General features: G+C 42.9%; 1 protein-coding gene across 4 annotated transcripts in view; it reads left to right on the top strand.

The window, feature by feature from the left end:
- The window catches only part of nfasca (neurofascin homolog (chicken) a), a 123,563-nt gene that overhangs the window by 84,659 nt on the left and 11,029 nt on the right, over positions 1–27,875 (top strand). For 3 of the 4 annotated variants that reach the window (XM_088337738.1, XM_088337737.1, XM_088337736.1), the window contains 15 exons: positions 71–237; positions 2,497–2,644; positions 3,942–4,066; positions 6,527–6,571; positions 8,087–8,188; positions 12,777–12,974; positions 13,042–13,112; positions 13,875–14,097; positions 14,156–14,271; positions 14,335–14,545; positions 16,332–16,454; positions 16,531–16,704; positions 18,618–18,644; positions 21,831–22,082; positions 23,046–23,168. In XM_088337738.1, the coding sequence (XP_088193864.1) occupies positions 71–237; positions 2,497–2,644; positions 3,942–4,066; positions 6,527–6,571; positions 8,087–8,188; positions 12,777–12,974; positions 13,042–13,112; positions 13,875–14,097; positions 14,156–14,271; positions 14,335–14,545; positions 16,332–16,454; positions 16,531–16,704; positions 18,618–18,644; positions 21,831–22,082; positions 23,046–23,168 (2,105 nt within the window). The remainder of the gene's footprint in view (positions 1–70; positions 238–2,496; positions 2,645–3,941; positions 4,067–6,526; positions 6,572–8,086; positions 8,189–12,776; positions 12,975–13,041; positions 13,113–13,874; positions 14,098–14,155; positions 14,272–14,334; positions 14,546–16,331; positions 16,455–16,530; positions 16,705–18,617; positions 18,645–21,830; positions 22,083–23,045; positions 23,169–27,875) is intronic. The other variant, XM_088337739.1, reaches the window with a different exon arrangement.

Raw genomic sequence — 27,875 nt, 5'->3', positions numbered from 1 at the left:
AAACATTAGCGTGAAAACGATAAAAATCGGATTTATGTATATCAAAATGACTATTTTTGCCGGGTTGCAGGTTCAAAAACGGGCAAGGCAGCGGCCTGGACGGCGGGCAGTACCGCGTTTACGTCAACGGCTCGCTGGAAATCAAACGCGCCCGTCCGGCCGACGAGGGCACTTACACCTGCGTGGCCAGCAACATCCTGGGCATGGCCGAGAACCAAGTCCGCCTGGAGGTCAAAGGTAGAAGTGCGGACCAGGTTCTGCAACAAAAACCTGCTCCCTTGTGCTAACGATAGCATCCAGCTAGTAGAAGATAAAGTATTTTCAGCTGGTCATGTAAGCTAACGTCACTGTATTCTGTGGTTCCTGCAATTATTTTTAATCCAGTTTCCTTCTCTAGCCACCCAGGGCAGCCACCTGGTTGGAGGATTGGGTTTGTGATTAGTGGCTATTGTTATTGATGTAGGAACTTTTCTAAATTTGTATAAAATTTAGCTTACTTTGGAAACCTAGCCGCATGCTATGGCTCACTGCTAGTAGCCATTGTTCTCATACTTGCAAGGGAAGGTCGTTGAGTTCTGTGATTCGGGCATCTTGGACATTTTTCACAGTTTCCTTCTCGAGTCTTATATGTGAGCAACTTAGCTACGGGCAATGGTTCGTCACAAGATTGTTTTATTATCATCGTTAGCTGCTTCTGTCCTTAGTGTCACTCGCCTTACACAGCTGCTCATGCAAGCCAACCTCGCTGAGTTCTGCGATTTAGATGATTGGTGCTTGACTTTTTTTTCCACTTGTTCCTTCTCCAGCCTCTCATGTTAGTCACATAGCTGCAGGCTATGACTCACTGCTAGCTGCTCTCAATATCTTTAGTTGCTTCTGCTTTGGCTTTCAGTGTCACTCACCTCCCATAACTTTTCATGTAACTGAACGTCACAGAGTTGTGTAATAATAATAATAATAATAATAATTTCCTTGTATTGTCATTCTGTGTAACAATGTACACAGAACGAAATGTCGATTGCACCTGACCCGTTGTAGCGAGCCGATGCAGCCGCAGCCAACAGAGGGCGCCGCCGACCACTTTTTAAGTCTTAGGAATGACTCAGCCGGGGCGCGAACCACCGACCTCCCAGTCTCAAAGCGGGCGCCTTACCATCTAGGCTACTGAGCTGATTCAGGCATCTTGAACTTTTTTTTACCACTGTTCTTTCTTTAGCAACTCACGTTAGCCACTTTGTTCAGGCAATGGCTTGCGACCAGCCGCTAAAGGTATTGTTAGCTGCTCCTGCTCCGCCCTTTGGTTTCACTCGCCTCCCATAACTTCTCATGCAACTGAACATCACAGAGTTTTGTAATTCAGGCATCTTCAACTTTTTTTACCACTGTTTCTTTCTTTAGCCACTCAACGCTAGCCACTTTGTTCAGGCATTGGCTTGCGGCTAGCCGCTAAAGGTATTGTTAGCTGCTCCTGCTCCGCCTTTGGTTACACTCGCCTCCCACGACTCCTCATGCAACCGAACGTCACTGAGTTCCGTGATTCAGGCAGCTTTGACTTTTTTACCACTGTTTCTTTCTTTAGCCACTCACGTTAGCCACTTTGTTCAGGCAATGACTTGCGCCCAGTCGCTAAAGTTATTGTTAGCTGCTCCTGCTTCGACCCTTGGTTTCACTTGCCTCCCACAACTTCTCATGCAACTGAACATATCTAAGTTCTGTTATTTAGGCAGCTTCAACTTTTAAACTGTTTCCTCCTCGAGCCGCTCATGTTAGCATTTTGCTGCAGATTATGGGTTGCCACTTGTCGCTATTGTTAGCTTAATAAACTTGTTCTTGCAATAATTTACAGTACTTTTTAATAATCTCTCCCGAGAGTCGCTTCGTTATGGGATAATGTGCATTAGAAGAAGAATCAAATGTGTCCATTTTATGCAAAATTGGGCTAGATTAAAAATATTGATTACCACTGTCTCTTTCTTTAGCCACGCACGTTAGCTACTTTGTTCAGGCAATGGCTTGCAGCCAGCCGCTAACGGTACTGTTAGCTGCTGCTGCTCCGCCCTTCGGTTTCACTCGCCTCCCACAACTTCTCATCTAACTGAACGTCACTGAGTTCCGTGATTCGGGAAGCTTCGACTTTTTTGCCACTGTTTCTATCTCTAGCCACTCACGTTAGCCACTTTGTTCAGGCAATGGCTTAGGCCACTTCAGTTATTGTTGGCTGCTCCTGCTTCGGCCTTTGGTTTCATTCACCTCCCACAACTTCTTACTGAACATCACTGAGTTCCGTGATTTAGGCAGCTTTGACTTTTCCACTGTTTCCTCCTCGAGCCGCTCATGTTAGCATTTTTCTGCAGGTTATGGGTTGCCGCTCGCAGCTATTGTTATTGTTAGCTAAATAAACTTGTTCTTGCAATTCTTTACTGCACTTTTTGACAGTCCATCTCGAGAGTCGCTAACTAGCTCAGACCAACTCCAGCTTTTGGTTCTTTTCCTCAGAACGGAGCCGAATCGTCCGGGGTCCCGAACACCAGTCGGTGGTCCGAGGGGCCACAGCTCGTTTCGACTGCAAAGTCAAACATGACCCCAGCTTGTCCGTCGCCGTCACTTGGACAAAAGACGACAAGCCCGTCTACCTGGGATGGAGGTAAAATCGCTCTTGAAATCTTAGCCCATAGGCAGAAAAATATGTATTTTGTCTAAACTGATATATATTTTATTCCTAGTAAAATAAAAACATCTATACAGTACTAAAACAGGCAAAATTGTCATATTAGGCAGATGGTAGATACTTTTTAGGTGGTTTTCTCATCATGGTGTCAGGACCAGAACGGAGACAGGACCCACTTGCGTTGCGTTTTTCACAAGTTTTATTGGAAGAAAGAGAAAAGGTTGCGCCCACGATCCGGTGATTGCTGGACGCGGGAAGCAGGTCGCTCTGAACACAGAAGTGGCTCTTCCGTGCCGAGCAATGGCGGTGTCGGGAAGTGAAAAACTGGTCAGTAGCCGGGACAGGAGAGCAAAAACATGGTCGGGGTCGTAAGCCAGTCGTAAGCCAGGAAAGGAGAGTAGACATGGTCGGGGACAAAAAGAGGTCGAAACCTGGGACGGGAAAGTAGACATGGTCAGGATTAAAAATGAGTTGAAGCTGGGGGACAGACGGGAGCAAAAAACAGGTGGGAGTCAGGGTTGAAAAAGGATTGCCCAGTGTTAACTGAGGTTCGCAGTTGGACTGACAAGAGGTGCCAGAATGGATTAGGTTTAAATGGGGACTGGGAGCCAATCAGAGTCTGAGGCAGTTGGCGCCAAAGGACGGGCACAGGTGATTCACATCGGTAATCATGACACATGGTGAAAATGATTTTTTAAAATAAATTTTAAAAAATCTGCTAAATAAAAAACATACTTAAAACGACCCTTATCTCTGTCCAAATAGATTATTTAATTTGATTACACTGTCTAAAAAAATCGGATTATTTAGTTGAATTTTCCTTACTTTAAGTATTTTTTTTTCACTTTTATCTCAAAACCAGAAAAAAATATAATTCATTTTAATATCACCATTTTTTTAATTAATCATAGACGAATTGCAAATATTACAAATCCATGAAATAATAAATTGTTATTAATTTGAAACCAATGTATTTGTAATTTATTTATTGTTTTTATCATGTTTTTTTTTCATCATTATCATTTATGACTATTATGTACAGTAGTCATTATTATTATTATTATTATTATTATTATTATTTCTCATTATCTCTCAATACCTCTTTTCAGTTGTAATTTGTATTAGTCTTATTCATTTCGACTGAATGACTTTTAATGAATGATTTACTAGGAAATATTGCTAAAATGTATTTTTATTCAAATTGGTAATTCATTTTCCCCACTAGTCACTGCAAATGTCTTTGATTTCTTTTTGGTCTTCAATTTTGCGCCAGGTTGCGTAAGGACGAGGAATCCTTGACTATCCCCAACGTCAACGAAGGAGACGAAGGGACGTACGCTTGCAGCGTGGAAAGCCCCATCGACCGAGATTCCGCCGCCGCGCGTCTCACCGTCTTAGGTACTGACGTTAGCCGCAGTTGGCGAGATGATGGTTAGCAATATGACGGTTAGCAAAAACACAGTTAGCAAGACCACAGTTGGCAATATCACAGTTAGCAATACAATGGTTAGCGACACCACAGTTAACAATATGACAGTTAACAGTACCACGGTTAGCAAGACCACAGTTAGCAACATCACAGATAGCAATATCACAGCCAGCAATACCATGGTTAGCAAGAAGACCATTAGCGATAACTCGCTTAGCAATAACGCGCACCAAACAGCTAGCAATAACACAGTTAGCAACACCACAGCCAGCAAAACCATGGTTAGTAATACAACAGTTAACGATATGACAGTTAGCAACACGACAGTTATTAATACCATGGTTAGCAAAACGGCAATTTGCAATACCACAGCCAGCAATACCATGGTTAGCAACATGACCGCTAGGACTTAGCGATAACGCGCTTAGCGATGACGCGCACAAAACAGCGAGCAATACCGCAGTTAGCAATACCACAGCTAGTAATACCATGGTTAGCAATACGACAATTACCAATACCACAGCCAGCAGTACCATGGTTAGCAATAGAACAGTTAACAATGTAACAGTTAGCAACACGACGGTTATCAATACCATGGTTAGTAATACCACAGTCAGCAATTCCAATGTTAGCAACATGGCCGTTAGTGATAACGCGCTAAGCGATGATGCACACCAAACAGCTAGCAATATCACAGTTAGCAATACCACAGTTAGCAATACCATGGTTAGCAATATGACAGTTGGCAATACTATGTACGTATAACAATATGACTGTTAGCAAGACCAGTGTTAACAATACAACGGTTAGCAATATGATGCTTAGGAATACAATGCTTAGAAATGCAACGTTAGCAATACCACAGTCAGAAATTTGACAGTTATCAACACAGTTAGCGATACGACAGTTAGCTATACCAATCTTAGCAATGGAACGCTTGGTAATACCACAGTTGGAAATATGACAGCAACATGACAGTGATACAACTCTTAGCAATACAACGCTTATTATTACAACAGTTGGAAAAATGACAGTTAGCAACACAACAGTTAGCGACATGACAGTTAGCGATACGACAGTTAGCATTACCACGGTTAACCAAATGACGATTGGCATTATGACAGTTAGCAACATAACTGTTAGCGATACCGGAGTTAGCAATAAGGCAGTTAGCAATGCCACTGTTAGCAAAGAGGAAGTTAGCAATACCACTGTTAGCAATACCACAGCTAGCTTCCGTTTCAGCTTCCACAGCGGGATGCATTGACCCGTAGACGCCCACTATGGCGCCTTTGTTGTGCTAACCGCATGATGCTAACGTCTTTTTCTTTAACTGTCTTTTGGTTTTGCATGTTTTGAAAACAGATTTTGTGCGTTTTGTAAAGAAATACTTTGTGTCCTAAAACATTTGATACATTTGCTGTGATGCTAGCTTACGTGTCTTTATTTTTGAGGGCTAGCCAGCTTGTCCTGCTGCTGCTTTTGGCACTAAGTGCCCACTTACCACACACTGTGAAACCCAAGCTCCCTCGTTCCAGCATCCAGTGCTTTTTTCCCCCAAAAAATCCTTCTCTAGCCACTCATGTTAGCCATTTGGCTGTGGCCTGCTGCTAGCTGCTATTGTTAGCTTCTCCTGCTTTGTCGTTCAGTGTCACAATCCTGGCAAATGACAGTCACAGAGTCCCAGGAATGACTTCTTTCCCACTACTTCCCTCTCTAGACACTTACTATAGCCACTTGGCTCACTGCTAGCCACTATGTTATTGTTAGCTGCTTTGTGCAACCCATCACTGACTTTTCAAGTCGCTTCTCTTGCTAGTTGCTAAAGTTACCCACTTCCACCAGCTCTGACCAACTCCAGCTATTGGCTCTTTTCAGGTGCCTGGGTGTATCCTCTGTCTTGGTCAGTTTCCTTCTCTAGCCACTCATGTTAGCCACCTGGCTGCAGGCCATTTCTTGCTGTTGCCACTGTTGTTGTTAGCTTCTCCGTGCTATGCTTCCCTGGCATTTTAATGAGCTACTCTCGCTAGTTGCTAAAGTTAGCCACTTCCACCAGCTCTGACCAGCTAGCTCGGTCTTTTATCGTCGCTGTCAGGGATTAGCAGCAGCAGCTTTCAGTTTCCAAGCAACTCAAATCGTCTTCCTGCCGAATTTGTGACGTCTCTTCAACCAGTTTTTGCTAGCCAGGATTAGCTCTGGTTACTCGTTTAAAATATTCCAGAAATATTCCGTCTCGATGCTACGGAAATTGGAAGCCAGAAGAAAAAACGTCCCGTTTCTGTTGTCCCGTTCCCGTTCGGATTGTAGCGCCTCACTGCAAATGTGTCTGCAACTAACCATGGCGTTTCTGTCAATAACAGTTTGTTGTGATAATCGGACTCCAGATTTAACCACTAACCCGTTTCCTGGTCCTTGCCCCCGCCATACAGAAGAAGCTTCCCTCAACCCCTCAGTCGCTAGTGCCTTGCCTCCAGGTAACAAACTACTCACCTGTAACAACTTACCTGTTTTTGCTTTTACTGATTTTAAGATAAATGGTACAGTAGACCCCCTTGGGTATGGCGTCCCCACCTCATTACGTTTTAACGACAGGGTGCGGAATACGTATGTTTTTGGCCCCTCTTTACTGTCAGGACCAGAACGGAGTCAGAACCCACTCGTGTAACGTTTCTTACAGTTCTTACAGGGAAAGGAGTGCACACACGATCCGGAGATCGCTGGTCGCGGGGAGTAACTTGCTCAGAAGTGGGACTTCTGTGGCGAGCGATGGCGGGGTCAGGAACGGAAAAAGTCAAAAACCAGGAGAGGGGGGTAGCCGTGGTCGAGATCAAACAGATCGTAGCGGGAGAAAAACAAGAGCAAAAACACACGACAGGCTAGAAAAGGGCTTGCTGTGTAATAACGGAGATTCGCAGATGGACCGACAAAATGGACTGACATGACAGAGTTTAAATACTGACAAGGAGCCAATGTGTCAACAAGCTGCAGCTGGCGCCACACAGGCGGGGCCAATTGGGCGCCATGGCAACCGTGACACACGAGCGGGGCTAATTGGATGCTATGGCAACTGTGACATTTACAGCGTTTTCCCCACTATAGCGGCGGGTCGTTTTGACCTGAGGACAACAGGATGGTCAAGTCCTCACAAAAAAAAAAAACCTAGCACAAAACATGCACTTTTCCTATAAAACGGAAAAGCGTATCGAAATACTGGTCTGAAAAGTCGCAACTTGTTTGATTTTCCCACAATAACAGCCCCGATAGGAGCTCTTTAGCATAAGTGTCCATCCCCCGCTTTACAGCAACTTGTCACGGTTGCCATGGCACCCAATTGGCCCCACCCGTGTGGCGCCAGCTGCGGCTTGTTGACAGATTGGCTTTCCGTCTATTTAAGCTCAGCGCTCTCTTTTTTCCTTTGTCAGTCCGTCAACGAACCTCTGCCCCGCAAGTGTGGGTTCTGACTTGGTCCTGGTTTCCTGTTGGTATTTCCTGTCCGGTATTGTTCCCATTTTTGTTTGTCCTGTTTATTATTCTCTCCAGTTTTCGTTCCCGTCTAGTTTGTCCTGTTTATTTTCGATATCCTGTTTCATTATCTATCCTGTCTGTCCCGTCCTGTTTGGTATCGACCCCATCTGTCCGATATCTACTCAGGCAATTGGTATCAATCTCGTCAGTCTCTGGCTTCCTGTCTCTCCACGACAGACTGCTGCCTAACGTGCATGACTCCCCATTTCCCGTAAAATAAAAGGCTTGTGTGAGAATGTCACGCGTTTGGGTCCTGTTTCTGTTCTGGTCATAACACAACTTCACTTTGTGATGCCCGTCTCAGAACCGATTCACGTGGTTTCCCGGGGGTCTACTGTAAAACCTATTTAGCGATCGTTTAAAAAAAGGCCTTCATTTTTCAGGTTCTATTAGCTTTGCCCTAGTACAATCGCTAACAATACTTTTTGCGAAGGTCTTTATTTTTTTCTCCGCTTTTCTTGCAGACGTCCCCGACCCCCCGATGGACATCGAGTTGTCCGATCCGGCGGCCCGGAGCGTTCGACTCACCTGGATTCCCGGAAATGATCACAGAAGCCCCGTGACAGGTTTTTATTGACACCATGCACACGCGTGACCTAACCGTGTTTCGACACCATAACGGACGGTAGTATGCTGTGGTAAACGGTCGGTTAGGCCAGTAAGCAACAACAAAAAAAAGCTATATTATTCGACGGCATTGGCATTGATTAGTCAATCCAATACTGTGCAGCTGTCAGATAAGGTCGAAAAGGACAAAGAACGCCGTTTTGAGATACTGGGGATGGCATTAGCAGGGCTAGCTATTGACCCATACAGTTGTAAGGTAAATGCTTTAAATTATATTCATTAGGTTCAGAATTTCAGAATAGCATTAGCAGGGCTAGATATTGACCTATACTGTTGTAAAGAAAACTGCTTTAAATTATATTTATTTGGTTCAGAATCTTTATTGGTGGTTACCGATTTGGCCAGCAGGTAGTGCTCACATTTTCCTACCCGAATTTATTTGAAATAGCCTCATAGTGTGATAGCATTTATGATGAAGGAAGCAATACATGTTTTTTTTTCGCTTTAAATTAGCAATGTTTGTGTTCATTGAGATGGATAATGATTGATCAGTTCAGAAGAAAAATAATATTGACACACAAATAATGATTGATTCGAACAAACTACATTTTATTTAAATGACAAGGAAAATGAATCAAATGAAAGACCATTGTTGACAAGACAAACTTGCATTTCTAATTAATAAAGGAGAAACCGTGTGGGCCTCCCCCTCTACCTCTCCCTGGCTAAAACACAGCTTTAGATTGATATGATTACAATGGCAACTTTGTCAGACGGCTCCAGTAATTCAATCAACAAGGGTAACCCAACCACATAGACCACTTACTTTCTGTCGCAGGGGGTGTTCTGTATTTTGGAGGAGAATGTCTTCCCACTGATAAATTCACAGATCTAACTGAATCCTCCAGTCTGCCCGACTTGAATGCACATGATCTCTACCACTATATTGCCAATTGGAGTATCCTCATACACCGGTGCTGATCCAAATGCATATAAGAGTCCGGATGCTTACCAGTTCTCTGTAGCTGGTACGCGTTACTGTGCTTGTTACTGTGCTTGTTACTGTGCGTGAAATGTACCCCCCTGCAAACATTACTAAACTTTTGATCACGTTGAAATTATTTAGTTTGGCAAAAAAACACGGCCTTTTCTTATCAAGCACGTAAACGAGTTGGTTATTAAGATTAACCAGCGATTTGAATCTAAGGGGCCAGTCACACAGACATTTGCGGCTGAATCACGGCCAGAAATTTCTGCCTTTGAGGCGGACGCTATTGGACGCATTGAGATCGCCATTCAGACGAGATACAGCAGTGCTTTACACGAGGTCGGAAATTCGCACACGGGTGGCAGCGCGAAACTGTTTGGCGCTGCTCAATTTTTCAGAGCGCGAGTACACAGCCTTTCACGAGCATATTGAGGCTGAACCACTGCCAGAAATTTCTGGCCGTAAAGCAGATGCTGTTGGGCGCTGATGGACGTTTTGAGACCGCCATATAGACGAGATAGAGCAGTGCTTTACTCGCGGTCGGAAATTTTCACGTGGTTGGCCGCGCTCAAAACTTTTGAGCTGCTCAAAAGTTTGAGCACGTGTTAAACCGCGTGCCGCACACGTGGTCAACACGAGGAAATGACGCGGAAATGACGCGGAACGACGTGCTCTGGCCGCGGCCAGGGCGTGCTTACACATGGATAGGACGGGAAATTTCAGCGGGTAATCGTGGGTGGAGCATGGTAATAGCATGTTCTGCGCCTGTATCGCGGTGTTATTACGTGAAATTAGCGTGTTACGCGTGTGACAGTCAAACGCCTTTCTCCGCGTATAAACAGCGCGAATGCCGAGCACACGTCAGTTGTGCTCGTGACGTCAAGGGGGTGAACATGGATCCCCGTCAGCGTAGTTTCTCTTCATTTTGAATAAATCTTTCGGTGCATTCGCAATCATTGCAGCAAGGCTTTAATGCTAGGACCTTAGCTTGGCCTTTTTGGCTGAGAGTAAGAGTCCCGGCTCCTAAGCCTTGTAGCGTATTATGAACTGATCGATAATGGATAATGAATAAAGAAGATAGACCAATAACCCTTAACCCCCCCCCCCCCCCCTGTCAGCGTAGCGACCTCGTCTTAATCCATTGTTATTTCTTGACATTTCTTTTCAAGATAATAAAATAAAAATGATGCCGTTGCTTGAAATCTTGATCTTCACGGGACTGTGTCTTGTGCGGTTATGATTTCTACAGCCCGGTGCCGAGATTTGCATCCCCTCGCTACTACAACCACTATTACCTCGTTCTATCTCACTTTTAGGGAATGTAATGGCGAATATATAACCAAAACCGCTTCGTCTTGCATTCGTTGGAAATGTAATACAACTTAAACCATTCCGTCTTTATTTTTGTTGTGAACGTAATCGAACGGTAAATCCTCCCCCCCTCGCGTGAACGCGCATTCTATATTAAACGCTTATTAAAACTATAAAGCGAGCTAATTATGACAATTGGGAGATCCTAGTCTATATGACGCGTTTAATTAAACATTAAAGTGCGATCGTATTCTACAATATGCGTTTGTTAACGTGGATGAAAAAGTCACGCGAGGGGGTGGGGCGGTGTGGGTGTTGCGTGGGAGTCGGATTTGGGCACAACACCGGCTCGGGAGCTTTTATACCCGTGGTCCACACGAGAAAATGACGCAGAAATGACGCGATTAGGAAGTGGAACAGTCGCCGGCGTCTGTTTTGCGGGCATACCACCGATGAACAGCGGGTTGGCCAATTTTGCGCATTTTCCATCCCGGGCAACCACGGGCAAAAAAAAACCCGCAAAATTTTAGCCGTGATTCAGCCGCAAACGGCTGTGTGACCGGCCCCTTATGTGCTCTATCTTATTACGCCAAACTGAATTGTCATATTGTCAACAGATAAAACGTTAGCTACAGTAGCAGTACCTAACTCATCTGTAGCTAACCCACATTTGCACGGAAATACATCAAATATACCTTGTAAACGATGCTTCCTGCAAATTCTGGGGTACTTTGTGGGCTACTAGTCCCCCTGATTGATTTTGTCTTCTGTTCTTATCAGAAGGCGTACGATAAAATGCCAAATTGGGCTTCGAACCTTGCCGGTTCGCACGGAAAAATAATCCCCGTGGTAAAAAGTGGTGGTTATATTTTTCTGTCTTCCTTATTGATGTTTGTTTTGACTCAACTGCTTATTCGAACCTCCGTCCGTTTTGGTGCTTTTGCCGTCCCTCATGGTGCTCATACTTCCAAGGAATGCAACGGGACCAGGGTCAATACGACAACTTTCTTATTTTTCTTTTTTTTTCATCTGAAAAATGAGTTAGACTTTATCAGTGTGGAATTCAAATTACAAACAAAAACATGGATCGTAGGCTTCAAAGGAATCGGTACATCAGACAAAAACACAGTAGTTTAGGGGGAATAAAAAAAAACAAATATTTAGATTGAAAAATAATTATATAAGAAAAAATTACTGTCAGAAAAACAAAAAGCAGTGTATTCTTCTTTGCATTGATTTTTCATCCTTATTATTAATTTTAATGAGTTAGAGCACCCCTAGTGGTGGGAGACGTATCTGCATCTTTGTATTATTTACATGGTTTGAGTTTTTGTCAATAAATTGTCGATTTCCAAGGATGAAAATAACCTCAAAATTTAGCTCTTGTAACATTTTCAGAGGTGTTATGGATTATGAGGTGCTATGGTCTCGAAAATCTATTGGTATAGAATAAGAAACGTATTCTTTGCATTCACTTTTCATGTCTTATTTTAGATTATCATAGGTTAGAGCGCCCCTAGTGGTGAGTGGTAAATTTTACTCGAGAGTCTTTTGGTGAGAGAAATAACTGCATTTTTGTATTAACCATATTGTTCAAAATTTTTCAAAAAAGTAGCGGCTTATAGCTTCGAAAATACTGTAATTTGAATTTTTTCGTTTTTCTTTAACCTAAGTCAAAAAAATCTCATTTTGCAAGGTTAAACAAGAACTGAAATCTTGACGAACTTCAAACATCTCTTGTCATTCTTTTCAGAGATAAAAACAATATTTTTAAAATTTAATAAAAAAAATAAAGTATCACTTTTGTCTTTCCATCGGATGTTCATTTCTTTATTTTTCTCCTGCATTAGAGCGACCTTAGTGGTGGGAAATATAACTGCATCTTTTTATAATTTGCACGGTTCAAAAAAAAAACAAGCTAAAAATATACAGTAATTTTGTTGTTTTTGATTTGAACAAAGTAAATTTAAAAATGGTTGCCTGGCAGAGCAAATCAGCCCTTGTTGTGTGTGGGCTTAATGTTCGGTGTCAGGTTGGGAAGAGCGAAGGGGAACGAATGTTTGGTGATTATGAGTGTGTTCTTGACTCTAGCCACCTCCCACTAGGGGGATATGGCTGCGGTACATCAATAGATAGTATATATATGGGTTGGAATCCTTAACCACACAGGCACCATTACCTGTGGTGTGTCTTGGGCAGGTAAAGCATGGTGGCAGCCATCTTTCTCCAGGCCAAAAAAATTATATAAATAGAAATTCCCCCGAAAAAATCTGGCTTTGTGGTCGCAGAGTTTTTGGTGCAATTCGAGGAGGACCGCTGGGACCCGGGCCGCTGGCAGGACCTGGCGTCCTATCCCGGGGACCTGAACTCGGTCATCCTGCAACTGGCCCCTTACGTCAACTACCAGTTCCGAGTACTGGCCGTCAACGCGGTGGGCCGCAGCCAGCCCAGTGCACCTTCGCCAAAATACCAAACGAGCAGCGCCGGTGAGTGTTTGTACAATGCTAACAGCTAATTCAGCCCGACCTAACTGTGTCCTATGTCCTTGTCAAGCTCCCGACGTGGTGCCTAGGGGCCTCAGAGGTTGGGGTTCTGAAAAAGACAACATGGAGATCACTTGGGAGGTAAGAATCATTTCCAACTGGTCACCTAGGTTTTTTTGCTGTCAACCCCATTGAAAGTTTCGGAGCAGACCGTATATGCGCCTTGCCCCAAAATATACACAAAAGAGCAGAGAGTTGACGGAGAGGGAGACGTCGTTTATTACATTCATCAGCGTTCAAACAGCCTTCTCAATCGTCTAAGAGACAATCAGCTTTATTATACCCTCCGGAGCAGAAACATCACGTCAGAAATATCTGTTGTTTTTCCCTTACCAGCCGCATGCTTCCCAGAATTGACAGTGTTTTTCTCAGAATTGACCGATTTCAGCCACGACAATCCCCCCCTTTGGGAGTTTATCTCCCACAAGTTCAATCAAGTAAACAAAAACAACCGAAAAATAAATTCTAAAAAATAATACAGAGTAAAGGTAAAGTATACTAAATCATAGCTGTACTTGTAATACACGGACATAATAACGCAAATAGTATTCTTAGCTGCTAATGCGTCAGCCTGCTGCAATTAATTAATTAATTTTAACTTTACTGTTAATGCTTTGCTTAAAAATCTCAGACACTTCAAACATTAACTTCAACATCCCATCAATCTACGCACTAACATTCTATTGGCAAGCTCTGACTTAACTATTCCACGACAAAAGCACGTCCGAGACCAAAAAGTGGGTTGCGACCCGTAAAAACGCTGCCCTAGGGGGGTAATGGAGTGCCAGATTCTGACACCACCAATTAAATTCCATAATTCTGTGATGTTCTTCTCCCCATCAGCCCCTGCAGGACCTGGAGAAAAACGGCCCCAATCTGCACTACAGCGTTCGCTGGAGACGGAAAGATTCCGACGGCGACTGGAGCAACGTGACCACCGCGGCCACCAAACACATAGTCCACAACACCGACACCTATGTCCCCTACGAGATCAAAATCCAGGCCAGGAACGAGATTGGGCCGGGGCCGGAGTCAAACGCCATCATCGGATATTCGGGAGAAGATCGTAAGTTGAAGAAAACCGTCGTGAAGAAGAAGCCTTGACGAGTTCTTCTTGTTTTCAGAACCCACCAGTGCCCCCTCTGAGTTGAGGATTTCCAAGGTGGACAGCACCAAAGGAACCGTCCACTGGAAACCGGTCAGCCCGGACTCAGTCCGAGGGGAGTTCAAGGAGTACAAAGTAAGACAGGAACCTGTCTGTGAGAAGGTCCAGTCTGGACAATCCATTCTCCTTTTTCTTTAGCTGTACTACTGGCGCCAGTCCAGTCATGTTCCGGGGCTGGCAGTCGGCAAGGAAAACCGGACCAAAGGGTTCTACAGCACCGCGTCAGAACCCTCCGCCGTCCTGGGCGAACTGGTGCCCTTCTCACGCTACAAGATGTTCATGGTGGTGGCCAATAGTCGCTACGAGGGGCCGCCCAGCAACCTGGTGGAATTTAGCACCAAGGAAGGAGGTGAGCACGAGTTAGGTAGCCTTGGGGTGTCAAACATGCGGCCCGCGGGCCAGTTCGGGCCCGGCGACAGATCAAATATGGCCCGCAATACAAGGCTGAGAGAGGCTCAAGAGAAAAACAAGTTCAAAATAGGAGCTGCAGTTTTCAATAAAGAGAGGAGCCACTGACGAAGCAATCGTAGCTGTATTTTGATTCTCTCTCGCACTCTCTCGCGCTCTCTCGCACTCTCTCTCGCTCTCTCTCGCGCTCTCTCTCGCTCTCTCTCGCTCTCACTCGCTCTCACTCTCGCTCTCTCTCGCTTTCACTCCCTCTCTCGCTTTCTCTCTTTCTCTTTCTCACTCGGTCTTTCTCTTTCTCTCCTGCTCTCTTTCTCTCTCTCTCACTCTCTTCCTCTTTCTCTCTCGCTCTCTTCCTCTTTCTCTCTCGCTCTCTTCCTCTTTCTCTCTTGCTCTTTCTCTTTCTCTATTGCTCTCCTTATCTTTCTCTCTCGCTCTCTTCCTCTTTTTCTCTTGCCCTCTTTCTTTCTCTCTCATTCTCTTTCTCTCTTGCTCTCTTTCTCTTTCTCTCTCACTCTCTTTGCCGCTCTTTCCCTCTATATCTCTTTGCCGCTCTTTCTCTCTCGCTCTCTTTGCCACTCTTTCCCTCTATATCTCTTTCTCCATCTCTTTTTTCTCCCTTTATCCCTTTGTCTCTCTTTCTCTATCTTTCTCTCTGTCTCTTTTTTCCCCTTTTTTGTTTTTCCTCTGTTTCTTTCTCTCTTTCTTTTTACTGTAGTTGCACTTCTATAGGATTTCTGTCGTGTTATTTCTGTAGCAATATATTTGTAGGATTTCTGACCCAATATCTATGTAGCAGTATATTTGTATTAGGGTAGCACGGCTGGGTAGTGGTTATCGCGTGTGCGGCACAGTTCTAAGGTCATGAGATCGAACCTCCTGTGTGGAGTTTGCATATTCTCCTCGTGCTTGCGTGGGATTCCTCCGGGCACTCCGGTTCGCTCCCACATTCACAAAACATGCATGTTAGGTTAATCGGCCGGTCCAAATTGTCCTTAGGTGTCAATGAGCGAGCGAATTGTCTGTCCCTGTGTGCCCTGCGATCGGCTGGCAACTAATTCAGGGTGTTCCCTCCCCACTGAAGCGTGAAGATAGCTGGGATGGGCTCCAGCACCCCCGCGACCCTACTGAGGATAAGCGGTGCAGATAGTAAATGAATGAATTTTTGTATTATAATATTACTGTTGTGGTATTTTGTATTATTTCTGTGGCAGTATTTTAAAGTATTTCCATACTAGTATTTTTGTAGTATTTTTTTGATATTTTTTGGGATTTTTTTTGTAGTATTTCTTTTGTAGTATTATTTTTTGTATCACAGTATTACTGTTGTAGTATTTTTGTTGTGTGTCTATAGTATTTTTTCTTTTCAGAATGAAGACAAAATAATATATTAGGTCTTTGTTTTAAAGCACAAAACTTGATTATTAGTTTTGTAGTAATTTTGTGATATTTTTGCCAACTGACTCTTTATGCATCCATCAACGATAGAGCCGCCACATTCCATTAGAAAACCCCCACCGCATTTGCCATATTTAAAGAAAAACGGTGACAAGATGGGCGGTGAAATTGTTAGTCGGAAACAACACAGCCTTTTGGCTGTCCGATGGTCGTTCTGGAGGGGTTCGGAAATTCCCTGCAGTGTTATATCAATAAGGACATTATTTTGTGAGTTTTTTATCTTTATCTATCTTTATATTTTCTTATCTCCGTTTTTGTATCCGACTGAGCAGTGCCGGACGCTCCCAGTTTTTTCCGAATCAAGCAACGAAGTTCGGATTCCCTCCGCTTGGAATGGGGCAAGCCGCGAGAACCCAACGGGATCCTCATCGGGTATCAGCTCAAATTCCAAACAGGTTCGCTATTTTTCTTCCCTGACTTAAAAAAAAACGTTGGTCGAAAATAAAATAAAAGAGGTGTGTGTGTGTTTAGCCAACGGTTCAAGAGAACGGCGCCCCCGCCTGGAGACGTTCCCCCCTAACGTAACAGACTTCACGTTACGTCTTCCAGAGCGATCTAGCCGTTACACGCTGCAGTTATCGGCGCTGACACAAGTGGGCGCCGGGGTTCCCGTCGTACAGGATTTTCCCTTTCTCGCCAATGAAGGTGAGTTAAGATCGTTAAAGCCACAGAGCATCCTATATAGTGACACCTAGTGGTGTAAAATATTTCATTCCTTAAAATAAAGAACTACTGATTGAAATCATTACGGTCTTATAAAGAGGATTTTAGGGTTAGAATTACAAAAAAACTTGAATAAGCTGCCATGTTTGGCAAGCATCTTGGTACTACGGAAGCATGAATGACCATTTTGCCAAGCTAGCTACAAGCTAGCTTGTTAATAGAATGCAACAACCACTTTGACACGCCGCTGAGTCCCAAATGTGATGCTAGCCATGATTTAGGCACCTCCCACTTTTTCCATTGTTTCCTTACCTAGCCACTCCTGTTAGCCACTTGGCTGCAGACGATGGCTCACTGCTAGCCGCTGGTATTTATTCTAGATGCTAATGTTTCATTAGTCAATGCCAATTGCCGTTCACATCTGAACATTGCCGAGTTCTGTGATTCCCAATGCTAGCTCTATCGATCTTTTACTAGCCTAGTAGCTTTTCCTGCTAAGCACTAAGGTGGACCGCTATCACTGGGTCTGACCAACTCCAGCTAGTCGCTGTTTTCAGCGGCCTTCTCGCTCTGTCTTAATTTATTGTCCAGAATTTTCTTTTTTTTCTACTGTTTTCCTCTCTAGCTACTTACGTTAGCCACTGAGCTGCAGGCTATGGCTCGGCGCTAGCCTCTATTATTATTGTTAGTGGCTCCTGCTTTTTCTTTCAGTGTCAATGGCCTATCAGAGCTGAACATCACTTAGTCCCATGATTCATAGTCCCGATGCTAGCTCTACCAATGTTTTACTAGCCTTTTTAGTAGCTGTGGGGTCTAAATTGACCTCTTACATGTGGGAGAGCTATTTAAAAGTTGGCTAACTCTAAAGAATAAACCAGGCATTAGACTTTTTACAACTGCCATTTGGAGAGGGGGAGGGGCCAGGAGAGGAGGAATTTACCCGCGTTTGTCTCTCTGGCCGCGTTCCTTCCCTCTAAAGCCCTTCCCCCACTACACTGTATTTTATTTAAGTCACAACGGGTTTCACAAAGACAAAGAAGAAAAGAAACGCCCCTTTGCCCCCCTCCCTGGGGCGGTACCAACATTTTGAAACAGAGAAACATGATACCATCTGACTAGAAATACACACTTTTGAGGAAATAGTTTAAGCCTACTTTACTGTAGCTTCTCCGATAGCTTTTAATGTGAGACGCTAACACCAACACTGACAGCCCTAGCCAGGCGCTCTTTTCAGCGGCTCCGGGTCATTGCTCTATCTTATATTATCGTTCAGCTATTTTCTTCTACTGTTTTCCTCTCTGGCCACTCACATTGGCCACTGAGCTGCCGGCTCTGGCTCGCCGCAACCATTTATTGTTATTGTTAGCGGCTCCTGTTTTTTCGTTCAGTGTCAATGGCTTATCAGAGCTGAACATGTCCCATGATTCATAGTCCCGAAAGCAAAGCTTGCTGCTTTCCCCTATAGTCATTGTTTGTTTCTCTGTATAAATAAAACTTGCTCTTGGTATCTTTTACTAGCCTTTTTAGAAGCTAGTACACATTTATTGTTCAAGGGTACACTCTGTGGATATTATTTACAGGAGTTTTGCACAATTATCAAAGGTAGGTACGTTTTGAGTTTGAAATGGCGTCGTCATTTATTTATTGGAGTTCATTTTTTGTCTTTTAAATGTCACACTGGCCCAAAACTATGCTATTATCTTGCACAGCTTTATTTTGAAATATAAGGGATACAGAATATCTCTCCATTTGACTTCCGGTTTTCTGCCCGTTTTGTGTCAATCTTTTTAGCTTGACAATATTGAAATAAACCGAAAGTTAAGTTTATACGCATTTCTTGGAAAGAGAAAATCTTCTTCTTTTTTGATTGTGGTTTGTGTTTTTTGTGTTGACAGCAAACTTTACCGATGAAACCGCTTTAGGTAACGCAGGATTCAAACGGTTCTGCTTGTTCATGCTTGCATTCGTCATTGCTCACGTTTGCATATCGCAGCAGCTCAGTCCAACAATTTTAATCCTCTATAATTTTTAGACTCGATTTAATAAATGCATTTGAAACATCAGTACATGAGTGTCAAGTCAACAAAATAATATATAAATAGATTCCTAATTTTATATATGTATTGTTAAAAAAAATCATGCATTGTGATTTCTGGATTTTTCTTTTTAGTTTATCTCTCTCACAGTGGACATGCAGTCTATCAAGTATCCCTCATAAAAGATGCCCCGATTTCTCCAAAACTCGGACTGTGCTGCTGTTCCCAATTTCTATTTTTGGAATGTCAATCAGCGGGGTTGACTATTTCGGTTTTATTTGTGCATCACGGCCATCGGGGATTGCGCAATCACCTGCGATGCGAAAAGCACGGTTTCTTCATTTGTCGTTTTCTCTGTGGAACCGATCCCGGATGGTCCGCTGGATTTTTTGACTTGAGGCCTGTTTTGTCTTAAGTGGCCCGGGTTCCTGTCATGCTTTTTCTATTCACCTCAATTCAGTGGCTGACTCCATTGCTTTGCATCAACACGCTTCGTTTGCAGTAGGATTGCATGACAAGGTTTTTTTTTTCCCTGAAGTAAACTTGATAAGGTGACGTTTCTGGATACCTGTCACCTTTTAAATGTTTGCTATACTCAGCAAAATAATAACTCCACCACTGTATGTTCCAAGTGGCTGCATAGGGCCATGCAACCACTAGGGGCCCCCCAAGAACAGTTAACTTCAACTATACTGCTTCAAAACAGGGACCTCATCTATTATTTTGCTTTCGTTCTGAAAATAAAAAAAAAACAGCACAGAATTAACCACAAAAATACTACTACATAATACTATATTACAAAATAGTACTACAAAATGATCTACTCAAAAAATACTACAGAAAGACAACTACAGTAATATTACAAAAAAAAAAAACAGAAATACTATTATGCTAATACTACATAAAATCTACAAACATACTACTAAAATACTGCTTTGGAAATACATAATTATACTTCTATTGAAATACTAAAAAATACAATACTATAATATAAAAAACTACCAGAGAAATATTACTACAAAAATACTACTAGAGGTTTACAACAGTAATACTGGAAATTACACCAATAGCGATACTACAAAAAGTCTCCTATGGAAATATCACAAATTACTACAAAAATAAAACTAAAATAACACTGTACTACAAACATACTACTACAGTAATACTACATGACAAAATAGTACTACAAAATTGTTTACTCAAAAATACTGCAGTTATATTACAAAAATACAAAAAAATATGTCAGAAATACTATTATGGTAATACTACATAAATTCTACAAACATACTACTAAAATGCTGCTTTGGATATACATTAATTATACTTCTACTGAAATACAAAAAATATATATTACTTTATTTTAAAAAAAACTACTAGAGACAAAAATAATACTACAAGAGGTTTAATACAGTAATACTGAAATGTACACCTATTACGATACTACAAAAATTCTCCTATGGAAATATCACAAAGTACTACGGAAATAAAATTACAGTAACACTGTACTACAAGACAAAATACTAAACAAAAAATAATATAGTAATACTACAAAAATACCATAATCATATGACTACTGTAAAAATACAAAAGTACTACAGAAATAATAAAAAATACTACTATGGAAATACTACATAAAATTACTTCAGAAATACTACAAAAATAAAACTACAGTCACACTACAAAAAGTTACAGAACTTCAATAAAAATCCGAATTCAGAAATACTAAAAAAAAAAAAAACTAGAAAAACCTTTGCAGTAATACTTCCACACATAAGTCTCACTGGAGTATAAGTCGCACCCCCAGTCAAACTATGAAAAAACTGCAACTTATAGTCCGGATAATACAGTATTTTGATGTGTGTCTTCATTTTGTTTACAGTTACATTAACATGATGCAGCTTGGGTAAACAAAAATGTAGTATTGGAGAGACTAGAGCTGTCACTCATGCCTTGGCTAAGAAAATTAGATCATAAATTTGTAAAAAAAATAAATTTAATAAAATAAATAAGGGCGTCATGGAGCTCCAGGGCCTCACGCACATAATGAAAAGATTGTGAGGAGACACGACTATGTCGTGCTACCACTTCTTCAGAAAATTCTAATTTATTCTTTTGAGGAATCTAAATTCCACTGACTATGAACGAGCTCTCCAGTGCCTCACATCACAAAGGAAGGTGAAGAGACACAACCAAGATTTGCTATTACTTATATAGAAAATCGATATACTGAAATTTTTCGTTTAGTTTTGATTTTGTCTGACGAGCCAAGTGCCTAATGCAAATTATGAAGAGGTATAGAGGAGACACAACCAAGTTACTCTACTACTTTTGTTGGAAATCAAAATATATTCTCATGAGGAACATATATGTTTGGCATTTTTTTTGTTTAATTTTGATTTTGTCTGACATCCCGAATGCCTAATGCAAATTACGTAGAGGTAGCGAGGAGACACGACCAAGTTACTCTACTACTTTTGGTGAAAATCAAAATATATTCTCAAAAGGAACATATATGCTTGGAATTTTTCTAATAAGTCGTGATTTTGTCTGACGTGCCGAGTGCCTAATGCAAATTACGAAGAGGTAGAGAGGAGACACGACCAAGTTGTGCTACTAGTTTTATATAAATATCCCAATATTTTGTTTATATTTTGTTGGCTGATTGGATATAATATACAAGCTAAAAGTGATAATTATTGGCATTTTTAAGATCGTGTTGATAACTGTGACGTCATATTTGTCCATTATCGCTCCGATCATGATCGTGCATCCTCACTTTTGAGCATGTTTGGGGGGGGGAAGGAAGCAAGCATTTTGCAATGGAAGCATTTGTCTGCATTGGTGCTAAGAGAAATAGCTTCAAGCTAATAATGACGTTAGCAGCATCAACATGTGTTGATGTTTCTTGTGAAGCACTGCTGCATCATGCAATCCCCGCTTTTGTCCACTGGATGACGCCAAAGATTGCACCATAAACGAAACACACTTGCTTTGCTTTTATCTCACTTCCGCTTTCATTTTGTGACGTGTTTGTGACGTCATATCTGTAACTTTGTTGTTATTCCCTCGTAGCAGAGCTCACGGAAGCTTCTTTGGCTTCGGATTTCACCGTTACGCCTTCTTCTCCCCTTCCTTCTACTCCCGTCGCTACTCTTGCTCCTACCACCTCTCCTCCTCCCGTTACCACGGTGACCACCCCCGCGGTCGCCATGGCGACCGCATCCACCATTGCTGTGGCGACTCCCACATCCGTAACCGAGGCAACCCCGAGTGAACCGCCACCGGTGCTGGTCATCAACGAGAATATCGATAAGAACGTTTTGGGTACATTTTCAGGATTTTCATGTTCAAACTTCTCGACTACTGAAGGCTGAAAGGGACAAAATACTATTTAATTCTATGGAAGCCCCAGGTTATTCATATCTAGGGTGACTTCGTTATTTAAAACGCACATCTGATTCTTTACTATAATTTAAAGCAAATATTGTCATTTATTAATTTGGATTATTTTTTAATACAATCAATTAGATAGATAGATAGATAGATAGATACTTTATTCATCTTCCAGCAGTATCCTTGTATTGAAAATAAAATAATAATAAGATAAAAGTAATAGAATACAGAAATACCCAATATAATGTTTTGATATAGAGGATTTAAATAGTGCTAAATAGGGTAATATGCAAATGTGGGGGTTGGACTCAATGTGGGCTTTTACTCCCCCCGGGTGGGTGTTAAAGAGCTTCATGACATGAGGAAGAAATTATCTCAGTCTGTCCGTGGAACAAGACTGTGACTGCCGTCTGTTGCTGAAGCTGCTCTTCTGTTTGGAGATGAAATTAGATGAATTAATTAAACTTGATCTCGAATAAATCTTAAATTATACAAACAACATCTTTTCAATTTCTAAATGGCATTTAACAGAGAGTTGGTGGTAGGTCTGTGCTTTTTTTCGCATTAGTTCAATTATTTTTCTCTCAAATTTTTCTGTAACCCCGATTCCCGTGTTTTGATTGACAGGAGTCATACTACGGAAACAAAAGAATGGCAAAATAGTAACAATTTACTCAATACACGACTAGAAAAAGAAGAATACTTCTATATTTAATTATCATATTTGATGTAGAGGCTGCAGTTGCCCTACGACCCAGAGGGGGCACTCACGAGTAAAAAAAAAAATCGGCGTTCTTGTAGGTGCTTTGTAAAAAAAAAGTATGCAAAGGGCAAAAGTCCCGCCCCTTCCAGTAGTATTCTGTGACCCCCTTTTTTTACCTCCCCGCGTTGCAGCGACCACCTCGCTGGAGATCTGGAACGTGACGGTGGAGCATAACAGTAACTTCGCAAACGTCAGCTGGAGGCACAACTTCCCGCCCGGAAACACTCACTTTGTGCTCGAGTTCACGCTGGACAGTAAGAAGCCGGAAGAACCTTTGCGATGCAAAAAACTCTCGATTGGGTTTTTGTCGTTTTGGGGGTGCGGTCTCAAAAATCCACCAATCGACAAAGTGCCGTCAGTGCCAATTTTCTGTCTGTTAGTTCGGCCGCACATGGCAGGGTTCATATGAAATCTTTGAAAAAAATCTTTGAATTTTAATGTTGGGATTTCAAGGTCAGGAAAATTCTCGAATTTTGGGTGAAGTGCTTAAAAAGGCTTGAAATTGTTGCCATGTTTCTTGACACTTTGACTCTATAGACCACGCGATAACAGAAGAAAAAATAAGAAAAAGTGAGTGAAAATGACGCCAACCAGCCTGCTTGTCGCACCTGAGAGGACTGCTCTATTTAGAAAGTCCGCTCTTTTTGCTCGGCTCACTGAGAAAAGCCGGCTCATTCTGCTCCCAAACGGCTCCTTTTAATTGATATATCCATCAATTATCTGCAGCGCTTATCCCCAGTATGGTCGCAGGGTGATATTTTATTGATACTAATAAAACATTCGACATCAAATTATTTAGTAATTAAAATTTAACATATTAACAGATCTTTAAAATAATTAAAATACAAAACAATTTTAGCTTTTTACACAACGAACAGATTCAAAGTCAAACAACAACAGAAAACTAAAAATGCAGACCAGTAAAATAAAAGAGCCTCTTCCGTGTTTATCAACAAGTTTGACAAAACCAAGCTGCGTGTGCATTGTTGAAGCTGGCAGGACCAGGACAGGAGGCAGAACCCACTCGCATAACGTTACTCACAGTTTATTGGGGAGAAGAGAAAGGAGCGCACACTCGATCCGGAGATCGATGGTTGTGGCAAGTGGTCAAAATCAGATCGTGGCAAAAGGAAAACAGGAGCAAAAACACAGGAACAAACGGAGATTCGTAGGGCTTGGCAAAACAAGAGCAAAAACACAGGAAAAAACTGAGATTCTCAGGGCTTGACGTGTCAAAGCAGAGTTTCGCAGACGCTCCAACAAAAGGCGACTCACAGGAAAGCGTTGAAGTAGTCACAGGGAGCAATCTCTCAACGACCTTCAGCTGGTGTCCATGAGCCCACTCATGGACACCAATTGGGCGCCCTGGCAACCGTGACAGAAGCTGGCGCCACGCGGCGGGGGCCAATTGGGTGCCATGGCAACTGTGACAGAAGCAGAATGGCAGAATTCATGTCATTTTATAGCAGCCTATTGACACAAAAAGGTTCATAGATAGAAACAGCTCAAAATTGCACAAGTATGTGCAAGCAGCAAGTTAGCAACTTTATTTTAATTATCAAAGTCAACAACAAGAACAATGTTCTTTTGATATGCGCAGGATTTGAAACATTGAAAAAATGACCTTGAAGTGCTTGAAATGTGCAAAAATTCGGCCATAAGTGTAAGCGTAGGAACCCTGACATGTGACGTGACTTTCTGTGCACATATGATAAGTGTCGTTGCCCGTGTCAATGTCAGCCGCCGTTGTATATGTACACATGGACTATGGGGTTCCATTGGTTCCAAACTTCCGTCAATACGCCCAATGAAATGTCGTCTAGGCGTGTCACATGACTTGCTTTGTGCATATGGTGTTGTTGCTCTTGTGGATTTCAGCTGCCGTTGTATATGTGCACATGTGATGGAAAACAGGGTAGAATAGTCAGAAGTCACAAAAGCTTGCCTGGCGTGTAGCGTAAGTTCGCAGATGATCTGACGAATGTTGAAAGGAAGGCGGGGGTTTAAAAAAGAGGTCACATGTGCACAAAATACAACGGCATCCACCGATATCCACCAGAGTACAGTCTGCCAGTCTAAGGAAGGCAGAGAAATTGTCAAGTGAAGTCAAGTCATGTTCATTTGTGGAGCCCTGAATCACATGAAGTCTCAAAGGGCTGTATGGAGTACAGACCCGTGGTGAGGGGCCCTCTCCTCGTGAGAGGTAAGAGAATTCTCCCAGCGTGGTCCGCTGCGTGTCGTAAGAGTAACGTGGAGGTAGCGGGGGGACTGGGGATCCTCTCCTCTCTATCTCTACTCCCTAAGAGACAGTAAGGCAAAGAAAGGGGGGGACCGAAAGGTTTCGCAAACCCTAGTTATAGGGTCACTAAATATGAGAGGATGTGGAAGTAAAGCGGAAGGTTGATGTGTTAGCCTCGAGTGAAACAAAGATGAAAGGAAAGGGAATTACAGACTACTGTAGAACCATCTGAAATAATATGTTGCCTTCGAAGAGATACTACAGTGTCATAGAGGACTTGGGGGTTATTTTTATGTCCAGCAATTACTTTAGAGAAGTAGGCTGTTTTAGCAGAAGAGATCATCAGCAAGCTGTGGCACCATGTCTGACCGAAAACCTCAAGCGTGTTAGCGTGCCATTTCTGTTCAAACTTCCTGCAGCATTCTTCAAGTAAACCAACACCCATGCCTCATTGCTTTTCAAAACACACTGTCCAAAACGCCTCAAGCGGAATGAACTTGCACCACTCCAATACTCTCCAATCTGAACCTCATACCAGCAGACAAGAAAACTGTAAAAAACCCTTCCATTCCGTGATCAACCACTCCTCCTCCATGTAGAAATCTGCATCCCCCTCCCAACAATTAGCCGCAGTTACACAAACGATTGTGGCACCAGAACCGATGGATTGTATGTCTTTACTGACAGCTCCACCCTCAGCGGAGAACAGAGGCCCAGGGGTAGTGATCTTACGAGGCACCTCTGACCCATTCCTGGCACGCACCCACAGAGACCTTTAGCAGTTCCTATCACGCCGAGAAGACTGCACCAAACGCAGACATCTACGGGCTCGGACAGAATGACGACTGGTCCTCAGCTTCCATCATTACAGACTGCAAGTCCCTCCTTCATTCTCTCGACGATCCAACCAAGACCAAAAGGGTCCATTTGATATGGGTCCCACGCCACTTCAACCTCCTGACTTAGCAGATGAGCAGGCCAAACTCGGCTCTTCTCTTTCCCAACCAGCCCTGCTAGAAGCTCAGACTCATCTAGAAATCATTCGCAGGAGCGACAAATCTCCTTGCATCAACCCACCCCCACCTCATCTGCCTTACGTTTTTCCCAATCCTGAATAAGAGTCCCAGTCATCAAAGAAAGGTCTCAATGATCTCATCCCATTAAGGTCTGGTTGCCCACTCTACCTCCGAAGATGGCACCATTTGACAGGGAATTGCAAAGATGATCTGTGGTGAAGGAAAAAGGGCTGAGAACCTCTGGCTTTGGTGGCCCTCACTCCAGAATGTCCGTTACCAGGGCCGACTGGGATTCTCCTTCAGTGAACTAAGAAGTTTAGCCCTACTGAGGACCCAACAACAGCGCTTGTATTATCCGAGGAGGCTGAGGAACACTCACATACCCAGACCTCTGATAGTCAATTTTGACTGTGCCATCAGCAGTGTACTGACGTACGGATTCTTCGTGGGGTTGTCCTGCTGCACGAAGTCTGAAGAGCAGGCGTTCAAACGTGCAGCCTGCAGGCAAGTTCAGGTCCGCCTACTGACTTAATGTGGCCCACGAGAGAAGGCTGAGAGAAGCCCAAGAGAAGAAAAAGTCAAAATACGAGTTGCTATGCTCCACCCCCAAAGCAACTGTAGCTGTTTTGTTTCTCTCTCTTTTTTTCTGTCCTACTCTCCCTCTCTTTTTCACTCTCTTGCTCTCCCTCTTTGTCTCTACTTCCGTTTCTCTTTCTCCATCTCGTTTTTCCCCTCTTTCTCTCTCCGTTGCCAAGGCTGATTGAGATTCCATTCTAGTGAACGAAGAAGCCTCCCACATGCGAGTTTAGCCCTTCTGAGGATTGTCTTCAGGCGCCTTAGGTGATTCAACAACAACGGCAACGGCGTCTGGCATGGATCAACGACACTTGACACAATGAGATGGTCAAACTACAATTCAGTAGAGTTTTGCCTCTAAATGGAACCCCATAAAACACATTTCAAATAAACAAACATCGGCGCACATAGCAACGACACGGAACCCCAAAAGGTACTGCATGGCATTGTTAAAGTACATATCAGCAGAATATTGGCACTCCTGGAACGACGGACCAATCAGGCCTCTTATCTGAAAAACTAATTGGGTTTCGTATAGATAAGTCTGCATGCGATTGGATTGTGGAGCTTGGTTTGAATCTGGAGAAGGCGTGGCTTGGCTTGGCTCATGAGCTTTTTGCTCACTTACTATTTATTTTCTCTTTTTTTTGCACGTTTTAAATCAGCTTTCACAGTACACGTACATCTTGTTGCTGTTACCTAGCACATAATGCATATACCTTTTCTCCTACAAATGTTTTCTGTCACAAGCCAGAAACAGAGACAGGACCCAACAGCGTTCGTTTTAATCAGTTTTTATTAAGAAAGAGAACAGTGCTTGCATCCACAATCCTATGATCGTCGGTCACGGGTAGCTGATGCCAGGAACGCGGAAGTGGCACTTCCGTGTCGAGCGATGGTAATCGTAGACAGCGGGAAAACAGGTCGATGGCCGGGACGGAAGAGCAGAGTCCAGAAAAGAGGTCGGCAACGGGAATCAGACGGAGAACAGGGCAAAACAGGTCGATTGTCAAGACAGAGGAGCAAAACAGAAACGGGTCGGCAACATGTATCAGGCAGGAAAAAACAGGGCAGGAGAATGTCGAAGAGTACAAAAGCTTGCCCTAGCTGAGAGCATAGGTTCGCAGACG

Source organism: Urocampus carinirostris, chromosome 6 (assembly GCF_059441175.1).
Source record: "Urocampus carinirostris isolate Australia breed hairy pipefish chromosome 6, RoL_Ucar_1.0, whole genome shotgun sequence".
NCBI classification, from domain to species: Eukaryota; Metazoa; Chordata; class Actinopteri; order Syngnathiformes; family Syngnathidae; genus Urocampus; species Urocampus carinirostris.
The sequence above is the reverse complement of the archived record's forward strand: the minus strand, read 5'-3'. Positions and strand labels throughout refer to the sequence as shown.